Source organism: Anopheles funestus, chromosome 3RL (genome assembly GCF_943734845.2).
Source record: "Anopheles funestus chromosome 3RL, idAnoFuneDA-416_04, whole genome shotgun sequence".
Lineage (NCBI taxonomy): Eukaryota > Metazoa > Arthropoda > Insecta > Diptera > Culicidae > Anopheles > Anopheles funestus.
Window position 1 is genome coordinate 8587918 of NC_064599.1, and position 21139 is coordinate 8609056.

General features: G+C 44.0%; 1 protein-coding gene across 4 annotated transcripts in view; it reads left to right on the top strand.

Moving 5' to 3' along the window:
- LOC125770672 (sestrin homolog) overlaps positions 1–16244 on the top strand; it is a 32196-nt gene extending 15952 nt beyond the window's left edge. For 3 of the 4 annotated variants that reach the window (XM_049440584.1, XM_049440585.1, XM_049440583.1), the window contains exons 3-7: positions 14044–14208; positions 14272–14454; positions 14542–15161; positions 15232–15526; positions 15595–16244. In XM_049440584.1, coding sequence (XP_049296541.1) covers positions 14044–14208; positions 14272–14454; positions 14542–15161; positions 15232–15526; positions 15595–15681 — 1350 coding nt within the window. In that variant the 3' untranslated portion in view covers positions 15682–16244. The remainder of the gene's footprint in view (positions 1–14043; positions 14209–14271; positions 14455–14541; positions 15162–15231; positions 15527–15594) is intronic. The other variant, XM_049440586.1, reaches the window with a different exon arrangement.
- The last annotated feature ends 4895 nt before the right edge of the window (positions 16245–21139 follow it).

Consider the following 21139-nt stretch of genomic DNA (forward strand, 5'->3'; position numbering starts at 1 on the left):
TATTTTCTTTATCTAGGACTCGCGAAATTTATGCCATCCCGCGTAATCCATATCGTCGTGAAATATATTACCGGGTCTTCCACTAACCCCCCCATATCATACCGCAGCAGCTTTGATGTTTGGGCTACTGCGAAGCTAAACACAATTCCGCAACACTGAAATCCTCCGAAAATGTTTGTGCTACGCGCGCGAAAACGTGAATGGCGTTGGTTGGTGTATTATTTTATTTTATTTCTCCTATATATTTTTTTTCCTTGTGCTCGTATGACCCAGCCAACCCCCGTCCGTTGACCATGGAGGGTTTGATTTATTGCAGTTGGCCGCCGTTGTGTGCTTTCTTTGGGAGCGTGTTTTTTTTCCTCCTTTCGGGCGTTTGTCGCCATTTGTCGATTGGCAAAAGTGGACAAAACTTGGCGCAGAATGATGATATTGGGCTGCTTTTTCTTCCTGTCATTCACTCGTTGCCTCTGTTTACCATTGTCAGTCTACTATCCGGAAGCGTTGTGGACGTTGTGTTAGTATTGGAGTAAGTTTCCCATCGTAAACTCGTCAATAGCACCATTAGGATGGCACAATGGTTGCGGTTCCCAATTTTGGCAACAATGAAAGCGTGTGTGCGAAGCAAAAAAGTTGCGTCTTGTTGCTCAGGGACCTTTCGCTGGCGATGTTGATGTACAGAAGCGGTTCGGTGTTTCACTCTGGCATTGATTGCCCTTCCGAAAGCCGCCTTCGAAACTACTCCAAGGCGAGCGTTCTCGTGTGGTCAGTACGCCGCCGTGGGTGCGGCAACGTTGGACAGCTGAACTAAAAATAGTTGGCCCGACGTACCGAAGATCAACTAAAACCACCATCAGTAGTGCGGGAGGCAAGCTCATCCTAGCACATCATCTATGGGGAGTGGCAATGTAAACATCATCGACCAAAACGGCAACATTTGGCCGTGCATGTTGAGTACTCCCGCTCAGTAGAAGGGGTGAAGAAACTAATCACTCCAAAAGGATCATGTTGGTCTGTCATGCGTTATCTAGAATTCGTAATGATGAAGAGTCTGCCCCTGTACTAAACAACAAGAATGAATCCAAGCCGAATTCACAACGAACCGCAATCAAGGAAGCTGCCGGTAGGTCTCGATCATGTCGGACGTAACCATTTTGTTGATCGTAAACCATAACACAAGGCAAGCGTTGGCGAATTGGTTTGATTGTTGTTGCTCGCAACGCTGACTACCAACAACACCAATTGCTACTGCTCGGTTGCCTCGTTTCAGGCATATCGGGGGTGAGTGTGGGTGTATTTTTTTTTTTGGTTGCAGATGTTTATTTTCATTTCTGTTTTTGTGTGCTGCTGTGTGTATTATATTGCTTCGGACCTCATCACTCCATCCACCCTCCCCAATCAACCCCCTTAACACCCCAACAACACCATATCATTCTCGCGTGTAAACATAGAACCGCATGTCACACGCTGGTTCAACGAACCCATTTTGGGAGTGCCGAGGCAGGAAGTAGCGGAGGGTGAAGAAGCAGGGGAGGCAACAACAACAACAACAACCTCTTGCTTCATATCACTAAAAAAGCACGTATTTACCACACGCGGGTAAAGGTAAAGGCAGAAGATAAGTAAACCGATCGCTTATTTGCCCTACTCTGCGCGTAGGGTACGTGGCCACGGCTAGTAGTAGACGGTTTGGCGCACTGCAATCCGCGCATTTGGCGCAACGGCGAATATTTATTGGTAAACAGCGAAGCACCCTACATGAGGTACCAAACTGTGCGTATGTATGCGTGTTTGGTTGTTTTTTTGAAGATTTTCATTTTTATTTTTCACAATGTGCCCCCTCTCCTGTGGACGATTGCAGAAGGAACTTAAATACTGTGTATTTCAACTGCGATCAAAACAATCGTCTCGTTGCGAGAGTGAGTGGTATCACCGATGAAATTGATGCAACTTGCAACGAAAACAAATCATCAACCTCAATAAAATAACAAAATCAACAAGCGGTACATTCACCCATTCCTTGGAATGCTGTGCGTCTCCATCTGATTGGCAAAAAGGGATTGGGGTTCCAACAAATGGGAACTTCAGTTTTGGGTCGTAAAAATAGTTCACTTGTGTGCTTTAAATAAAAAAATGCTTGTTTACAGTACATCACCTTTGTTGGGACCGGCGAACGGAAGGTTAATGTTCCTCTTTGGTCGATCTTATTATTTTATCGAACCTGCAGCAAAACCTCTCCCTCAAACCGAAACCGAAAACTCCACACGCGATGGACACTTTAATCGAAACAAATCAAATAAACGCAACACAGAACAGGAACAGACATAAAACGGGGGTGAAAAACATCCATCAACGGGAATTGTTGCGAGAAATATTCAACAACAGCATCCCGAATTTAAACAAGCAACAGTAACAAAAAAAACAAGACAAAAAGTTCCACATTAAAGGCCAACCGTTTGATGAAAATACAACCCGTTGAAGGATAAAAAGCGAAAGGAACCGCCGCACAGTGCGAGCGCGCGTGTATGTGTGATCGTTGTTTTTTTTCTCTCTTTACCTCTCTCTCTCCCTCCCCCACTATCAGTATGTTTGTGGTCCAATTTTAAATAGTTGTTTACCGGCTCTCGGTCGCAAGTTGTTGCTTCAGCGTATAAATAAATACTAAATATAGCGGGGCGCAATGTTTTCCGCACGTTCTAAAGCCACAACACCACCCTGTTGTGTACGTTTATGTGTTGCGTGTGTGTGTTGTTTTTTTTGGGGTGGTAAACCCAAATCGATCCTTTTCATCGTTGAATTGTTCGCGCTCTCCTCCGACCTTCCGAATTATATACTCTTTCGGCCCACAAGGATGCCTGCCGTGATATGAAACTGCATTAATGAAACATTGTTGGTAAAAAACGTGATTTTTCGTTGCTTTTTACATGCGGGGGAGACAACAACAAGAAAAAAAAAACACCGAACACCGGGTAAGGTAATACCTCTTGCAATGGGAGAATCTTGCCTTCAGGACTCGTTATGGTAAGTTTCGTATCGAGTCAAAGCTATGTTAAATTACACTTCCATCTTGGGCAGCAAGAAACCTCAAATCGACTTGAACGGTTCATTTATTTCTTATTTTTAACCGGACCGGATTCCGTATTTTCATCCCGATATGTACACTAGGGCACACGAAAAGTGGAACATGATTATTTTTGGTAAAATACTACGTTTTTTTTTAAATACGTAATCATATTATAAGATAGTAAAGATTTTTTTAAACATTTTACGAAACAATACATATTACTTCACACGTTGCAAGATATCCCCAACAATTTTTCTCCAATAAGCTGATAGACCAGATATAATGGCTTATTAGACTTATTTTTATCAAGGATAGGGAGTCCTTACTATGAAGAACTGTGCTCCAGGCGAGATTTAATCCAACACCTTCAGCTTATTATACCGAACACTAAGACTGAAGACCTTGCCCCTGTTTGTATTTATGAATTTATTTCTTTAGACGTAGGCGATCCTTGAGGATCTAGAATTTAGCTGATCTTGACGAGTTTTTATCCAACATGAACATGATGTTAACAAATACTTTACAGACTGTACAAATCAATAAAAAAGTACTATTCTGCCATACGAATCTCCTTCTCCTCAGCTGTGAATAATCCCAAACCTCATTCCTCATCCCATTATACTCACTCCGTGGTGAATAAACCATTGGACACCCTGGAGCGTGTTCCTGATTAGCCAACGTTAGTCTTTGGTAAACGCTTCCAGCGACTTCAATTGTCCTCGAACTCGTATGTGCAGGTCTATCATCGCAACCGCAACTGCGTACTCACACCACCGATCACCAAACGTCGAATTGCAGATCCTGCCCCTGTCGACATCGACAGCGTCTCGTCACCCGAAATGGCCCGTCCATTCTACTTATCGCAAGACGATTTGTTTGCTGCCGCTTTTCCCTTTGCTTACCACTTCTTCATCTTTATTCTCGCCTCCCCATCTTATTGGACGCACCACTATCGCGCCTTCCATTATAAACCGGATCGAGTGCCGGCACACAATGTCCTGCCCACCGTTCCTTGCGAATGTGAGAACGGTGGAGGATGACCTACCTAGAGAAAGGCGACAACAGGGCCAACAGATTTCGACGGCCAACCGAGACCCCGGCTGCTTTGGAGTTTGAATGTTGCAAACTTGAACCGAGATTACATCATCCCGTATTTTATTGTGGCTGTGTGTATTTATATGTTTCTTCTCTCGTTTTTTGTTTTGTTTGCAAAATTTATGTCCTTCCCTGACGTTCGTTTCGTTCCGAAAGCTGGACGGTGCTTATGATGATTGCAAACCGTATTAACGATGCGTATTCAGAGCGGTTGAAAGCCGAGGTCGTCATGCTTCAGCTGTGCTCGTTTGCCCATGGTCCATCCCCCCGATAGTACACAAGAAAAAGGAAGCAATCCAACTGACCTATTCTGTTGTTGTTTTTTTTTTCGCAATCACTTAGCTACTACATTGTACCACTCTGCAACGTTCGTAGTACATTACAAAACGACACTTCCTCACTTAAATCGTTAAGTATGTGCATCGGAACGCAACTATATTGGGTTTTTTTTAAATAAAAATTACAGTTGGGTCATTTCACAAAATGTTAGGTTTTATGTGGATATAGCTGCTCTTTTCCATTTAAGTTCCCAAAGCAGATACACAGAGGGATGAAATTGAAATGGTTATATATTGTTAAGATGGCTGTTAAATTACACCAACGCACACAAACGTCGCCCAGCTTCGATCGCGTCGGACAGGCTTTAGTATTCTAATCATTATCGTGCTGGCATAATGCGCACACAGAACATCACCGTCCCTTCCTATCGAGGGATACGATTCACGGCGTTTTTGGTGCAGAATACCAAAAACTCCACACCCTTGTCCGAACCTGCAAAACCACGCGACCAAGCCGTAAAGAAGACAAACTAACCTTCAGCATAATTTGTCCATTGAGCCGTTCAGAGTGGACGAGGTCGGCGGTACGTGTGTCTAATAATAGCAGCAAATCAGGTGGTGCCATGGAGTGGCAGGGAGCATTCAAAAAAAAAAACCCCGCCCGAACACCATACCCACATCAAATAACTTCCCGCACTATCGATGATGGACCCATTTTGGTAGAAGAAGTGGTTTCACCTCCCCAAAAAGCGCCGCTACCGGGATGACGCTTGCCAGTACGCGCACACACACGGCAAATATCGCACTTCCTAGCTTTTGGGTGGGTACTCTGCTACCGAACTCCAGCAGGTAATAGGAGCGGTTCTGGAACCTTGAGCTTGCACCGAACACGACGCACTACATACGGAAATAGGGAAGTATCGGTTCGCATTGTGCACGTTGTTGCGTTAGGAGAATTCCGAGTGCCGGGGCTGAGTACGCGATTTGCATAAACGTGTTCGCTGCGATGGATCCTCCTTTTTCATAGGGAGTGTATTGTAATGTTGTTGTATTTTTTTGTTTTGGTTTCCCCTAACTGTGTGGATCAGGTATGCTGATGTTGATTTTTTGCTGTTGGTTTGTTGTTTTTTTTTGTGAGGATCCATGATTCGCATGTTCGCCCTACGATGGGGAGATCTTTAATTATGCTTTTTTTGTTGATGGTTTCAAATCTGCATAAAATACCACAAATACTCTTTCAGCTACAGAGGAGTGGGAGTTGCATACCTGGTACAAAAGGTTCCCGCAAGCGAAGTCGCTTAAACAATTACCCAGACGGACGGATCAAGCTAGATCTTATCCGGGAGCTTAGAGAAGCGCTGAGCAGTGTTGTGATCGTATCAAGCTGATCTACGACCTCCACAGGTTGATCACTTGGAACCAGATCGCTAGATTTGGAGCTTTGAATGTTTCAGTGCCGTACAATCATGGTAGGTGACACGTTCAGCCAAGCAACAACAAAAATGGCGAGGAACTCTGAACGATCGCTTCTATTTCGAACGCAGACCAAATCTCCATACTAATCGTATCGCACCGTGTCTGATCGCGTCCGGGCATGTGAATGTGTGTTCCGTGCTTTGTTTACCACTGTCTCTCAGTTTTAATTTATGCTAATCGATGCAATAAATCGTACATATCTGAAATAAGCTATTCCCCACCACCTTGTGCCAGGTCGGGTTTGTTTTGTTTACCTCCGTGACAATACTCGCACGCACGTGATCGCTTCTCGGTGGTGCAGATTTGCACAGCCGACACAACCACGAACTCTGTGTCTATGTGCAGGGAAAGCGGGAGTTTGTAGACATGGATTCCCAAAAATGGTTCGGTACTGGAGAGAATCAATCGCGTGAACGTGGCGCAGGGTTTTTCGGTATGACGTGACCCGCCAGAACACACGCCACAAGGGATGAAGACCCCGCCAAAGGGCGTACTCTTGAAGGGCCCTCCGGAAAACGCGACGTGAGTGCAAAATGCATAAAACATCACACCCATATGGTACTGCCTTCCTATTTCGGGGGTTGGTAGGAGATCTTGCTACTTGCAATCGATTGCCTGCCACGAATGCTTGGGGACACCGTAACAGCACGCGCCTGTCGAACGCCTTCAGTACATTGTTGTTTGTCAGCTTCTGGAGCTAGCGCTCCCCCCCACGGACGGACTTCTCTAGCGCATCTATGGAAAGTTAAACCCCTTACGGTACACGCATTTTGTTTACTCCACTACGGTCTGCCGAGTACGTGCCCCCAACTGGGTGTATTTGAAATAAAGTGATTTATGAGTGATTGTTTTTTATTGCCATTGCAACTCCCGACACCAAATTGGGGCCTCGATCGAGTGTCACCAAATGCAGACCTCCGCACGCTGCTGAGTAGTCCCGCGGTGGTTATGTGGAGCTATATTTTGTAATTGAACTTTACGACCGCGTTGAATACAAAGTACGCTACACGGTGCGAGTAAATGGGTAGAGATTGAATGTAATCGCCGTTGGGTCTGTAACGCCCGGTTGGAGTTTCGAGTGCTTTCAAGTAGCTACCTGTGTGCAATCGATCGGTGTTGATGAACTGAATTTATTCTTAGAATGTACGCTTATATAACTACACTAAACGAGTTTCCTTTCAAGCAATCACTTAAATGTATAATTTGTTTGCAAATGAATGGACTCCCTCTAGAAAATGCTGCAAACATATTTTAATAAGGAGATTAGAATATCACTTAAACGATCAGTGAACGACATCCATTTACGGCTTAACTGGCTAGTTCAAAACTCTGGAACACATCCCATACGGAGATGACATCATCAGTTTCAAGATTCTTCAATTCCTCCCGACTAGAAATTGTGCGCAAAAACAGATCCTTCCTTGACCGATGACGTTCTGACTTCTGGATAGATTGGTGTATGTTTTATTTCTATTCGTTATTAGAAAGACAACAACAAAAAGATGTTGATCTCCCTCCTCGAAATTTCCTAGTTCACACAAGTTCAAAGCCAAGTTGGTGTCTTCATCTACTGGTGTAATTTATCACTTTGTTTTGATTCTCCAACGCAGACCATTAGCGCGCGAATGCGGCAGGATGAGCGGAACATCGGCTCCACCGGCTCCACCAGCTGGGCCGAGTTGGTGGATATGTTCGTGGGCGTTTTCTTACCGTTTCGACACTACGTCAAAGCGTTTATGTCAAGGGGTCGCTTTCTGGATGACCTGCTGAGTCTCATTAGTCGACTAAGGGAAGCGTTGAAGCTGGTTGCTTGTGTTTACTTTTCATCATTGTTGCTTATGTTAACGTCTAGTTGTACAAATCGATCGATGTCACCGGCGCCAACTAGTTACGATCGTTTTGTTGCGAAACTGTTTACTCAAGCTCACTGCCAACCGACAAACGACACTATAACGTGTCGGAGAAAAAGAGAAAATTTTGGTATAGTTTCCTCGGCAACATTTTTGGAACTTATGCATTGACATGGGGACGGTAAAAATGAATTCTAAATTAACTTCATCCACACCGTTCGGTGGCGAACGATGCGTTGTGTCGAAAACGAGCGAGGACCGTCACGGATAACTTGCTTCATGAAATATTTCAACTTTCCACTTCAAGTTCAGTTCGAAACGAAATGTTTACTTGTCGCTGTTGCTTCACACAGCTTGGCGGGAAAGATCGGATATACGGTGGCGGTAGTGTTCTTGGGGTAGCGTTCTACACACACTTCACCAAAGACACATGCTAGGGAGGAGAAGAAAAAAACACTTAAACTCGGAGAATGTAGGAACCAGAAGGTCACACACGCAGTGCGTCGCAGATGCCCGAGTTGATTCTGTCAACAGATTTTCAACAGTACCACCGCATGGGAACCGGATGGTAGGTAGCGTGAGGTTTTACTATGGCACCACACCGATTCTGGTCCCGAAACCCGGCACGGTGCGAAAAGTCTGTTGTAAACATCTCATCAACTCCAAACGCGATCTTACGGGGAGACGGCGGACAATGTTGGACGCCACAATAGCTGGAGCGTATGGTGGCAAGGTTGAGAGAGATAGGGTGGGTGAGTGTGTTTAAATATCTTCCACCCCTCCCAGAATGTGTAAGGATTAAGTGGAGCGGCTGAAGGACACGATCGTAATGTTGACGGACAGATTTTTTGGCTAGAAATTAATTCTCTTTTCCACCAATAACGCTTTCGTATATGGGAGGACACAAAACTGAGGTCCTACCTGTCACTAAGTGTCATTTGGAAAAGTTTGATTGGTTCCTGTTTGGTGAATTTCGGCTTTGATGAATTAATTACTCAAAGCAGTAACACCAGCATTACTCTCCCTTGACCATACAACATCTATACGCATGTTTGATTGACTATCATTTGTCAAACTCAAACCGGTCCTCGTCAAGGTCACGATCGTTGCAATTCCGGTCGCCGCTAACCTGTCCCGTAACATCTCAACCAGCGCTTGACGGTCGGTACATCCATTGCTATGATCGTACACTAATGGCGGCTATTGCCCATTATCGGGACCATAACGCACGCTGTGATTATTTGGCCCAAGCTTCTACCTCGCGCTGCTGACAAACGGCTCACATATGACCATGAAGATGTTTTGCTGAGCACAGTCGTAGGCCACTTTTCACAACATTCTCTTTGTCTGTGTGTGTGTCCGTATTTTGGGAGTGTTTGCAGAACCGCTGTTGTCCATTACAAACGTTGAGATGTTCCGTTTTGGTAACATTTTCCATTAAACTGTCAACACCGGGGCGTTTGTAAATGGCGCCATGATGTTGACCATATTTTCTTGACTTTAGATATCGTGCTATCAACCGGAGTCGATGGAGGTCACCTATGTCCGTTCGTCCCAATGACGCTGAGGAATAACGGATAATTCCTATAAAAGACAACGCATCCCCATAGTAATTGCAATCTAAAAGTAGTCTACACGGTTGCTTTTTCTATGACACATGACATAGTTCCCTGATGACTTAACGAACTTCAATAAATAGTACACATTCAATAACAATGTACGAATGGTGTGAAATATCTCCGCCCCACCATCGCACAACACATCTCAGCGCGTACAATGTGATATTGCGGTTATAGTAAGCTTGGCACCGGGATTAGTGCACCGAAGTGTATAAACAACTAGGTACTAGAGATTGTAAGATTTATCAGCACACATGTTTTGCTGAGTGCTTTGCTCCAATAGACATATCTCGAGCAGAAAGCGTCCTTGGATTTCTATTAGTGAAACCTCAACCAGAGCCATTTCTCCCATTAGGAAGACTTGAACCAGTAATGGCAACAAGCATTACGTAAACGAACCCCCCATTAGAGAGCTACCCATTAATTAGTAAAGCAATTTTGTTCAAGCATTGCACTAAATTGTATCTTATCTCGTAGTCCGAATACAGATCAAGAACGGAACCCCGAAGGATTACGCTCACATGCATAATACCGGGAGATTGGTTTGTTTTGCATTTTGTCGCGATCTGGCCCTTTGTTTGGGTCATAAAACTGCAACTGCAATAAGGAAGTCGTGCTGACACCGGGATAGGTTGCCGCCACGTAGCTGCGAAGCAGAGTTCGTGCCAAACGGTCTTCGATCGTCCTCTAGCGACTCGTGTCGATCGTAAAGATGATGGTAGTTTTCTTCCGCGATGCATGTCCGGAAACAAGTCGCAAGCTAAAAGCGCCGCGTGTATCTACACTCCAGATGAAGCACGTTTCGGTCGTTTTAGTTGCCGGATGGTGAACGCGTTTCGTTTTCTTTGTCGTGCAGTTGGTTTAACTTCAGTTTTACGCTAACCTTGATCTTATTGAGTACTTTGTGTTCTTATTACACATTTTCCAACACAGGAATTATTTAATTTACATGATACTTGCTCTATACTTCGATAATTTCACATGTAAATAAAATAAAAATTAAAAACTGTATTTTTTTACAATAAAATAAACCGGACACAACTGAAGAGGGTGCGTTGTACAGTGTCATTCGTCTCCAGCTGATGAGTGGATTACATCGCATCATTTTGTGCAGCTAGTTACCGGTTCAGCACGATGATGAATTATCCACAATTTGAACGGCGAGACAAGGCAAACAACAACAAAAAACGGCACAGCTCGCACGTATATAGCTCTTCAAATTTAGCCGTCTAGCAACGAGCCAACGATGTATATTGGGAGTGCGGAGTGGACGCAAAACTTGCCGGGAGTGAAATGTAAACAATTTAAAATTGACGACCCGTTCACCTGGTGTTGCCACCACAACTTGCCAAGCCCCGGGTCCGCAACGGTTTAGGGACACACATACCGATCCATCATCATTGTGCGTCCCCACTCTTGACGAGCGGAGGATTGACAGTTCGCGACGATCATATGTTCGCGAGCAGCTGTTTTACGGGTTGGCAAATAAAACCAAACTAAACAAAAAAAAAGAAGCCAAGTCATACACCTTTTGGATGCCAAACAAATATGCAAATTCGATAACATTCGGGCACGTTAACACTATATACACTCGCAAAAGGAGCATCCAGTGCGTGAAATCTTACCATTGTTACAGTCGTGTGCAGTGTGTGCTAGAATAATGGCGACATTTTGGGGCGTTTGTTACCATGGGTCACATTGCTATAGGGAGGGATAGAGAGAGAGAGTTGCAAAGAGTTGATCGGATCGAATCAAAAGACCGGGTAATAATAGTAATAGCAGCAGCAATAGTAGTGGTAGTACCAGCAGCTACACTAGCAAACAACAACTGTTGCCCGAGACATGCAAACAAATTCATTTCGAGTGAGATAATCATTATCACACGCCGTTGCCTCGTGATGGACGGCCAGCACGGCGATTCGTGATGGTTATGATAATGAAACCTGATAGCACAAAGTATGGAAGGAAATGTGTAAGACCCCGTGTGGTAACACGAGACGATATCTGCAGACAGTATCTATTGGAGAATTGTCTTGCGAAGGATGATCTTGAGAATTTAAAAGAAATTAAAACAATTTTGCAACTAGATGCCCATTGGATATTCGTAGCTTTGAGGAGCGACATGACGTACAAAAATAAAAGTTTAACTCGAAGAAATCATGGACGAATTTGAGAAATTGTTCCAAATACTATGCTGACACGGTTTTACTCTCCACCCGGAACTGTAGCCGTTCCAGTGACAAACGTTTTGTTTAAGCAAAACGCTTCATGACGGAAGGGCAACTAATTATGATCGAAACCGCCATTAATCATTTTATCGCGGCAAATTTACGACAAAACATCCAGCTGCTATGATACGCCCAGGCAACGAAACAACATGTGTGTATCGCGGGCTTGCCAAGCTGCTGTCACCAGCGGACGGTCTTCTTGGCGCTATTCACGAATCGCATCAGGTTTCCTCCTGTGTCATGGCTGTCGCATCGAGTGTCCTCCTTATTATTTCTTCTTCCGTTCACGTCCCACCTACCATGTTGACAACCCTCCCCGGGGGAACGGGTGCGAAAGTTGAGCGGTTGAGATAAACAAAAATGTTGGACGTGCTACCGAAAAACAACCTCGAAACGGGGCAAGAATGTGTGTTACAGATGTTTCCCATTAGCTTTTGCGCGAAACTGTCTCTTTACCGGTGGTTTTGCACGACTGGCACAGGCACACCCCGTGTGCGAGTGGACCTAATGCTGGTACAGCTGGATACTAAGCACTTCCATTTGCTGATGAGGAAGATCGAACGAGAAAACTTTACAGCTCATGTGGTTTATGGACCCAAGATCAGTTGAAGATCGAGGAATGTTTCAAAGTTTTGTATTGAGAGGTTCCTTGAAAATCTCTTTCATTTCATTTGAAACATCGTAGATCCTAATTTATTCACACAAATAAGATCTCTTCGAGATCGACAAAGTAACTATCCCTTCCAGACTTAAATGGTGGAATTTGCCTAACTACCAAAACTACCAACGCCAAATCGCATGCACTATCTTATTCCTCCTCAAAGAAATGTTTGAACAACATGGACATCTTCCATAACCTTTTGTCCGTAACTGGGTTAACGATGAAGTCAGTACACGATCGGCCATTCAAATCGCACTGAACATCACCAGTAGAGGATCTACAATGTTGCCGAACTGTGTGCACTGATCGGTAAACTGGAGTACGTTGATGCAACCCCGTGTTTATTCGACTGCTTATCACCGCCTGCGAAGCAGGAAGTCAGCGACCAGTCCCGATCGTTCTCGCTGAACCGGCGACAGTAAACAATACACGCTGCATCTGGACCGCACCCGGGGAACTTAGCACATTCCCCAGATGCGGCCGATGGTGCGATGGAATGAAACAGACACATCGCAGCTTAAACATACTTGCCCGCTTGCTGCATGCAAAAACAACAAGGAAATCTAGCGCTTATCTCACAACCCATCCACGTACCGAGGAGATGCAGGATTGGCGCTTTTGGTGCAATGCACGACAACGATGTGCGGTAACACCCTCTCCAGTAAAGCCTCCGAATTGTCTGGGCAGAAGGGAACCCTGGAAGTGTTTGGAACGTCTCACACCGGACTTGTTTACCGGCAAAACAGATGTGGTTCTCGATTGACTGTGAAACCGCTTCACCTGGACCTAGATTTGCAAGCGGAATGGCGGAGATGGTAAATGTTTAGATAAAGCGGTAATGCAAGTTCCGGCAAATCGCCCAACAATCGCTACTTAGACGAGATGAAGGTCTAATGAAGGTGTAATATTTATCAACATTATATGGTACGATGCAAAGGGTCATTTGAATAACAGGCGACAAAATATTGTAACGAGTAATGTAGGTGGCCGTTGTCCAAACCTCGCTGTGAAGTATGCTACCCGGCATTTCTACTGTCTACCCAACGTACGTAAAGTAACCTAACCTCACCCGGCAAACCTGCTTGCGTCGTTTGCGGAACGTTTGGTTGTTATTTTTACGCGACCAAACCGATTCGCTTCATCAGTCGGCCAACATCGAATGACGTTGGTGGTTAACTCGGAACAGCGTGCTGTTTACTTTCATTACCGGCTGTCGAAGAACAGCTGATTGGAAGGTGAAAACAAAAAACGTCACCTGTCCTGGTTGGCTGACTGGCAAAAGAGTGCTGGGAGAGTTTGTGTTTTTGCGTGTTGCGGTGACGGAAAATTCCCCCAAAAGGTGAGATTTACACATCACTCTTGTACACCCGAGTTGACGGGTTTTCACAATTAGCTTCTGTGATCGATCGACCGTACGATCCAGGAAAATAGCTCGTGGGTTGAAGAAAACAAAAAGCCGGGAGTCATCATAGATTCGCGAGGTCAATTCGCGCGCGAAGCAACACGACGTTATTGACGTCAATCTGGTTTTATCAGGACCTTCGGTCAACGTTGGGTCAACGGCCGCTACTGATGATAATTTCTGCGGGAGGACATCGCAAGATTAAAGAGCTGCGCTCCTCTTCAAGATTTATTGTTTTGCCTTGTCGTATTACTCGTTGGGTGACGTGTATGGTTTTGTTGTCTTGCCTCTCTTGCTTCTATTACTTCTGCAATCTGAATTGGTTTATTAAATAGGTTTTAACACGTTTCTTTTGCTTCTACCACTCTTTCAGTACGGCTCAAAGAACTCGCCAACAGATAGCTCGAATCTGGACCATGTTACTAAGGTGATCGCATATCATCCGCGCTACCTGGATCATTTCCTAAACACACAGAAATTTATTATGCAGTGCGATGGACCGCTGGCGTACGACTATAGGAACTACATAGCTATTATGGTAAGGCGGTCAGCTCACCATTGCTTGTTACTCGATCACTAATGTGTCTTTCTCTTATTGCAGGCTGCTGCTCGCCATAAATGCACGTACCTGGTTAACCTGTACGAGGAAATCTTCCTGGCGAACGGTGGTGATCCGAGCTGGTTGAACGGGCTCGAACACATCCCGGCGAAACTGCGTGCCATTTCCGACATCAACAAAATCCTTGCCCATCGCCCATGGTTACTAAACAAGGAACACATCGAGGTGTGTAGACGAACATTTTTGACCGTCCGTTACGATCGATCTGCCTTAATGCTAATCGTTGTCTAATTTTTCTTATCGCTTCTTCAGCGGCTTACAAAAGGACAAAACAGTTGGTCGCTATCCGAGGTAGTTCACGCGATTGTACTGCTAGCCCACTACCATTCGTTGTCCTCGTTCGTGTTTTCCTGCGGTCTCACCCAGGAGCTGGACGGCGCTAGTCACAAAATTGAAAACAACAACGTTCTCACCCAGAAGACTGCCTTCAATCGTTTGAATGATCTGTATAATTCTCAGCATACCGAAAAACTCCCGAATAGTGATGATGGTAAGTGGAAATCGGGGACACGCAATAGTGCCGAAGACGTTGGTTTACTGATTGAGCTCATTTTCTCCTGCACAGGTAATATCCGTCCGGAGGTGAGCGTCGATGCATTGATGCAGCGTATGAAGCGTCTATCGGAGAAGAATGACGAGTGCAGCGAAACAGAGCTAAGTAATCGTTTCAAGCATGTGGAGCAACAAGCGGCGGAACTGCCACCGGTTGTACGAGAGGCACCGGCCGAAGTACCACAGCAGATAGGCCGCTACGTTGATGATCCGTGCTTCACATATCAGGATTTCGCTCGCCGTGGTGCGGAAAACATTCCGCAGACGTTCCGGATACAGGACTACTCCTGGGACGATCATGGATACTCACTAGTAAATAGGTAAACCATCCGTAACGCACCCTTTCCCGTGAAGATGGTTAAACACCTGTTTATTTCCTCACGTTTGCAGATTGTACAATGACGTTGGATTCTATCTGGATGACAAATTCCGGGCGGCCTACAATCTAACGTATTATACGATTGCCGGACGTACAAATGTCGACACGTCCAAGTTCCGTCGTGCCATATGGAATTATATTCAGTGCATCTACGGCATACGCCACGATGACTACGATTACGGGGAGGTAAACCAGCTGCTCGATCGCTCGCTGAAGATGTTCATCAAGACGGCCTGCTGCTTTCCGGAGCGCATCACCAAGATGGATTACGACAGTGTGCTGGTCGAGCTGCAACACAGTGAAAAGGTAGACGAAGTCTAAAGAACCTTCCACCAGCAGTTGCACTAACTTCGTCCACTTCGTTTCGCTTCTAGGTTCACATCAATCTTATGATCTTGGAGGCCCGCAATCAGGCGGAGCTGCTGTATGCCTTGCGCGAAGTTATGCGTTACATGACATGATTACCACCGCGGCGAATGAAGTCCTTTGGCCAGTTTTGTGAGCTGCCTACAGCTACCGAGTGATGGAGCACGAGAGTTGTTTTTTTTTTTCGTGGGGCGGATTACGTTGGGAATGGGAAAGCAAATCAAGGAATGCGTGATATAGGCAGGTAACGAGGAGAACTGTGTAGGGATGGTTTTCGTGAAACGTTCAGGGCGACGTGTTTATTTTTTGTTTTTAGAAAGAGAAAAAATATTTGGAGAGCGCAAAGTTGTTGCTGTTGTGTTATTGTTGTTAACTATTGTACTACCCGCGACATTATTGAGCGTGTGAGAGCTAAGCGTGATAGGATTGGATGCAACTTTCGAGCTGAAAGAAGAAGAGACGAGGGGAACGTACGCAAACGAAACCGGGAGCCTTGGATGGACCGGAGTGATGTGCAAGCAAATGGAATATTTAGATGGGTGATATAATTTTACATAAAACATATTACATATATACACAACCACACAAACAAAGGGATGACCGCGTTTCGATGTGAAGAAAACACGGTACTTTCCCGACATCCCCGACATAAAAAAGGGTGGTAAGAATATGTTGCTTGAATCGAAACAGAAGGGAACCGCTCGTTCAAATACACCGGCATACGGCCACGCGTTCCGATAAGGGAGGTTGTGATCAGGGAATGTAGCAGCGTAGAACAGTGGGCGATTACGCGCCAGAAAACGTTCATGTACATATTGTAACCCGCTCCCTATCCTATCCATGGACGACGTCCAATTTTCGGATGAATGTTATTTTCTACAATCTTTGTATTACCTTTTGACGAAGCGCAAACAGAACACAAACAAAGCATAACAGTAAAGAGTAAACAGAAGGAAAAAAACTGAGGTCGGAACATTGGCCGAAGAATGGTCGATGATGACGATGTGGCAAATTTGCTAGCATAACCTCCCGAATTCTGATCTCACTGTGATAAGGTTTTACTTCTTTTCATTGCTGTTGCATCAGGGTTTCAGTTTGCAATCAAACGAAAGGTGACCGTCGGCTGCTTCCCTTATGTAGGGTTGTAACCGTTGCATTAAATAGCTGTCAAGTATACTGCTTCCAACCATGCCATAGCGAAGGTATCTTTGTTGCAAACTGTATTTGTTATGTTGTTTAGTTTTGTTTTATTAACTGGATTTTAAGCATTGCAACAGCAACCATCTTCAGCAAGAGGTTCATAATATTGCCCGCAATTTACATAACGATCCAACTCGGCTGGCTATTCTGTTGGCAACTAGTCTGGAGTAGTTTAAAGGAAGCTGTATTGTAGCAGTTGATGTTAGGTGCACATTTGGTTTATATTGTTTACATATTGCATTGATTTTCGATCACTACACATCTACCAGATTCGTTGAAATTGTAAAATCATATATTACGTTTTAAAACTTTTTATCTCTAATGACGCTCGATTATATTGACCAGTGTTGGTCAATATACGTTATGTCAAGCAAGGATGATATTATTTCCTTTCCTCATAGGAATGTGGTTATTTTTTAGTGTTTAGATCTACCGAAATGCCAGTTATATGAAGCTTGATCGTATAATTTGAAATTCTTGTGAAGCACACCAACAGATCGCAGGTCTTTAGAATGTCCAACCCGGAAACCGAATCACTGGTACAGCGCAATGCTCTGTTCAAAACATTGTGAATTATTTTCTTTGCTGGCGTCTCTTTGATTAAAAGAAAAAAAACCTCAACACACCTCCGTGCTTCGGAAATGCTATCAACTATATCTTCCCTTAGCCTACAAAAAGGAATACGGGCCAGCGCAGGAATATTTGTATGGTTGGCAACATCTAATGTATTACCATGTCGAAGTTTAATATAAGGCTGCAAACCAAGTTTGTTGTCGAACGCGTGTTCAAACAAATGCTAGCGCATATGCATAGATGTAAAGTGAAGAAATGCAAAACAAGCAAACGGCGAGTGGAAAGATTTTGTAAAAAAAAAAAACAACAAAGAAAAAACATTAATAAATCTACACAAACTACTCCTAGAATGAGCATCATTTAGTCTGAGCTTTTGATGTACACGATGCTGTATGTTTACCTTCACATAGGCCAATCGCGCTTAGTTCAGGATGGAGTTTAGCACTGGAAACCATACGTACCAATCGATATCAGCCCGTCGCAGAACTATCGAAACACATTTAAAATAGACCCCGGAACGTTGTGTGATTCAACATGTGATTATACTTGTGCCAAAATGTGAAATAAATAAAACAAAACGCTTCAAACGTGGGTAAATCAGCTCCGCGCTCGCTGAACTGTTTGGGAAATGTTTCGTTCACAATTTGGTAAGTTGTATTCGCTATTGTTCCATCGACCACGACCATATCGACGAACAAAAATTGAAGTTCACTACTTCAGAAGCATAAAATGGATGCAATGATCGTCAATGAATAACAAATTTATCTTGAATTTCATTTACAGGAATGGTCGTGTGGCGAACTTTGGGTTTGATATGATAGAAAATAAGGTAACATTCCTCTCCATTTGAAAATCGTATTTTGAAAATCACATTGTACTCTAACGGGAAGAAAAGTTATTCCTGGAGAAACTCCTGGTGTTCAGATCTCGTATTTCGTATTTACCCAGTTTCATAAGAATATATTTATCCGGTTAGATATAGTTGGCGGAGTTCTTGTACCCTGCGCCGTACACCTGTCATTTATACAGGTACGATATTCAAGAGCCTCGTAACGCTATATATGCATCGAGTTAAAAGGACAGGTAAAGTAGCCCAGGAAACTCCTACAACAGTCGGTTGTATAAATATGCAGTACAACTGACATTTTCATCTCAGTCAGATCTTGTTATATCTTCCAGTAACACCTGTTGTAGACACCAAGCATCGTCCATTATTGAACCTTGGTCGAGGTATTGCAACAAGATGGATTCTCTAATCAATCGAAATCCGAGAAGATCAACGAGACTCCAGGAAACAAAAGACATCAGCACAGAAAACGCTGTACATCTGAAACAGACAACAAGCGGAGAAAGTGATCTGTCAACAGTTCTGGCTTGGTCCAACACGAAACGGAACTCTGCTATCTGTCCAGATAGCTCCAGATGTTTAGCAGGTGACCACAGTTGCAAAAGCGACCGCCTACAGATTAGCTGGGAGTGTGACAGCCAGGAAACGAAAACAAATCATAGCAAAGGATCAGATTTGAAGGATACCAGTACCACCAACAATGAAAGCCGATCTACACAGTTTGCGCGACATGAATCTGAAGTAATGGAACGGTGGAATGTACTATTCAAGCATCAAAATACAGAGATTCCGAATTTATACAACGAGCGCATGGTACGCCAGTTCCCAAACAATGGCCGTACTCCAAAGCAACAGGAAAAGCTACAACGCTGCGCAGTTGCGATGCGCAAAGCCAGGGCCAAGATAAGGATGACGGAGCAAGAGATGCAGAACGAAGCAACGGAGCAAAGCGCATTAAATTTTACCAGCAAGGAAAAGGTTGCCGCACGGTTGGTGTATGCCAAGCAACTTTGCAAGCTGCTGAATATGCCAACAGTGGAGTTGAGTATATTTAAACGGACTGGTTAAGTGTTTCTTACAAATAAATGTAATAAAATCCAAATAAAATAAATCTTAGTTAAATACACATTGCTGTTATGATTGTTCTTTGAAATACCACCATTTTGAAATAATACATAAAACATGGAGATTGGAAAAAATGTTTTAATTTCATGCTATGAAAGAATATATTTCCTTGGTTCTTCATTTCATGTGATGATACGGTAGTGACGCGGGGATGACGTACTTTTCGTTAGTAGTCGTCCAAAACTTCAACGCTTCGAGACTTGGGCTTTGTAAAAAAACCGACGAAATCCTCTTAGTCGCGTTCGAGAAAAAGATGCTGAGAAGGGCTTTTAGCTCCGTACGTATGGAAGGACAATTGAGGAGTAGCTATGTATAAACACGAGTCTATGAGTTGTACGATGAACTGACCGGTTGAGCGATATGAGCGGTTTAGAGGACTCCTTCACCAGACCAAGACCGCGAAACGTTTGATAAGTATGTAAGTAAGATGCTACAGTTCTACCAACTCTTTACACATATTCGCATATAGTTCATTCTATGTTAATTTCACTACAACATATTCCAACGAAAAAGTGAAATTAATTCATTAATTAATTAATGACATTAATTGATCAGCACAAGTGGCGCTTACAATATGTCTTTCGTCTATAAATTTTTCTTCTTTAACACCAATAAAAAAATATAACGAGACGATCGTTATAAACATGATCGTTCTAAGATACATTCAGGGGGACTTTTATCCGACATTGAAAAACTAGCGTTTGTGGTCTTTGCACGGAGTTCGATGAGGTAGTTAGACTAGATCCAACAGATGGAACATTCACGACAGTTATACATATGCTAAGTGCCAAGTCTTTCTGGGTACATAATGTTCGAATACTTCCAAACAAACACAGGTACGATCAGGAGTAACATTTATCCCAAGGGTCATGTTTTCGTCTAAGGTACACAATCCTTCTACAGCAACTGTGGGGTAGTTAAGCGCATTTTGCATAGAGGTAAATTTGTCAACCTGCCAACATATAAAAAGGGGACACAGCTGGATGGAATCACATCAGTCGCTAAAAGATATTCGTCACGGAAACGTGTGTGCATCCATCAAGCTTCTATTCATCAGTTCAAGTGTTCAAAACATCAAGACTCAAGTCAACATGGCTTCTCATAACGACGGTACATCAAGAAAGTCAGCGAAGCTCCTTGAAACAGAGGATACAACTCCGAGTTTCAGCATCGAAAACATTTTACAACTGAAGCAGTCCAAACCCAGCCAGAATAGAGATATCGATGTGTTAAGCAGTGGGACAAGAAACCGGAAGACTTCTACGTTGTCGGACAACTCGAGCTATTTGGAAAGTGACGACAGTTGCGATAGCGGACGCCTGCAGATCGCTTGGAACGGTGAGAACAATGAAACCCAGTCAAATCACAGCGAAGGATCAGAATCGAGCGGCACCAACTCAACGAGCAACGACGCCCAATTAATGATGTTCTACAAGAATTCACTTCGATCTCATCCACTCAAACGATACAACGCAGTAATATCCATGACGGATACGAAAATTCCGCTTGTTTACCACAAAAGCATGGCACGACAATTCCCAACCATAGCACGCACCCCGGAACAGGAGGAAATGCGTCGACGGAATACGGAAGCAGCACGAGTCAGCAGAGCCAAACTGAAGATGGCAGAACTAATGATGCAGAAGGAAGCGAATGAGATGAGCACGGCGAATACTGCCCACAAACAAATGATCGCGTCACAGTTGGTGTATGCGAATACCCTTTCCAAGCTGTTGGACATGCAACCGGTAGAGTTGAAATTTGTCGAACGAGTCGGCCGAAGGAATAGTATTAATGTTTAAAATAAA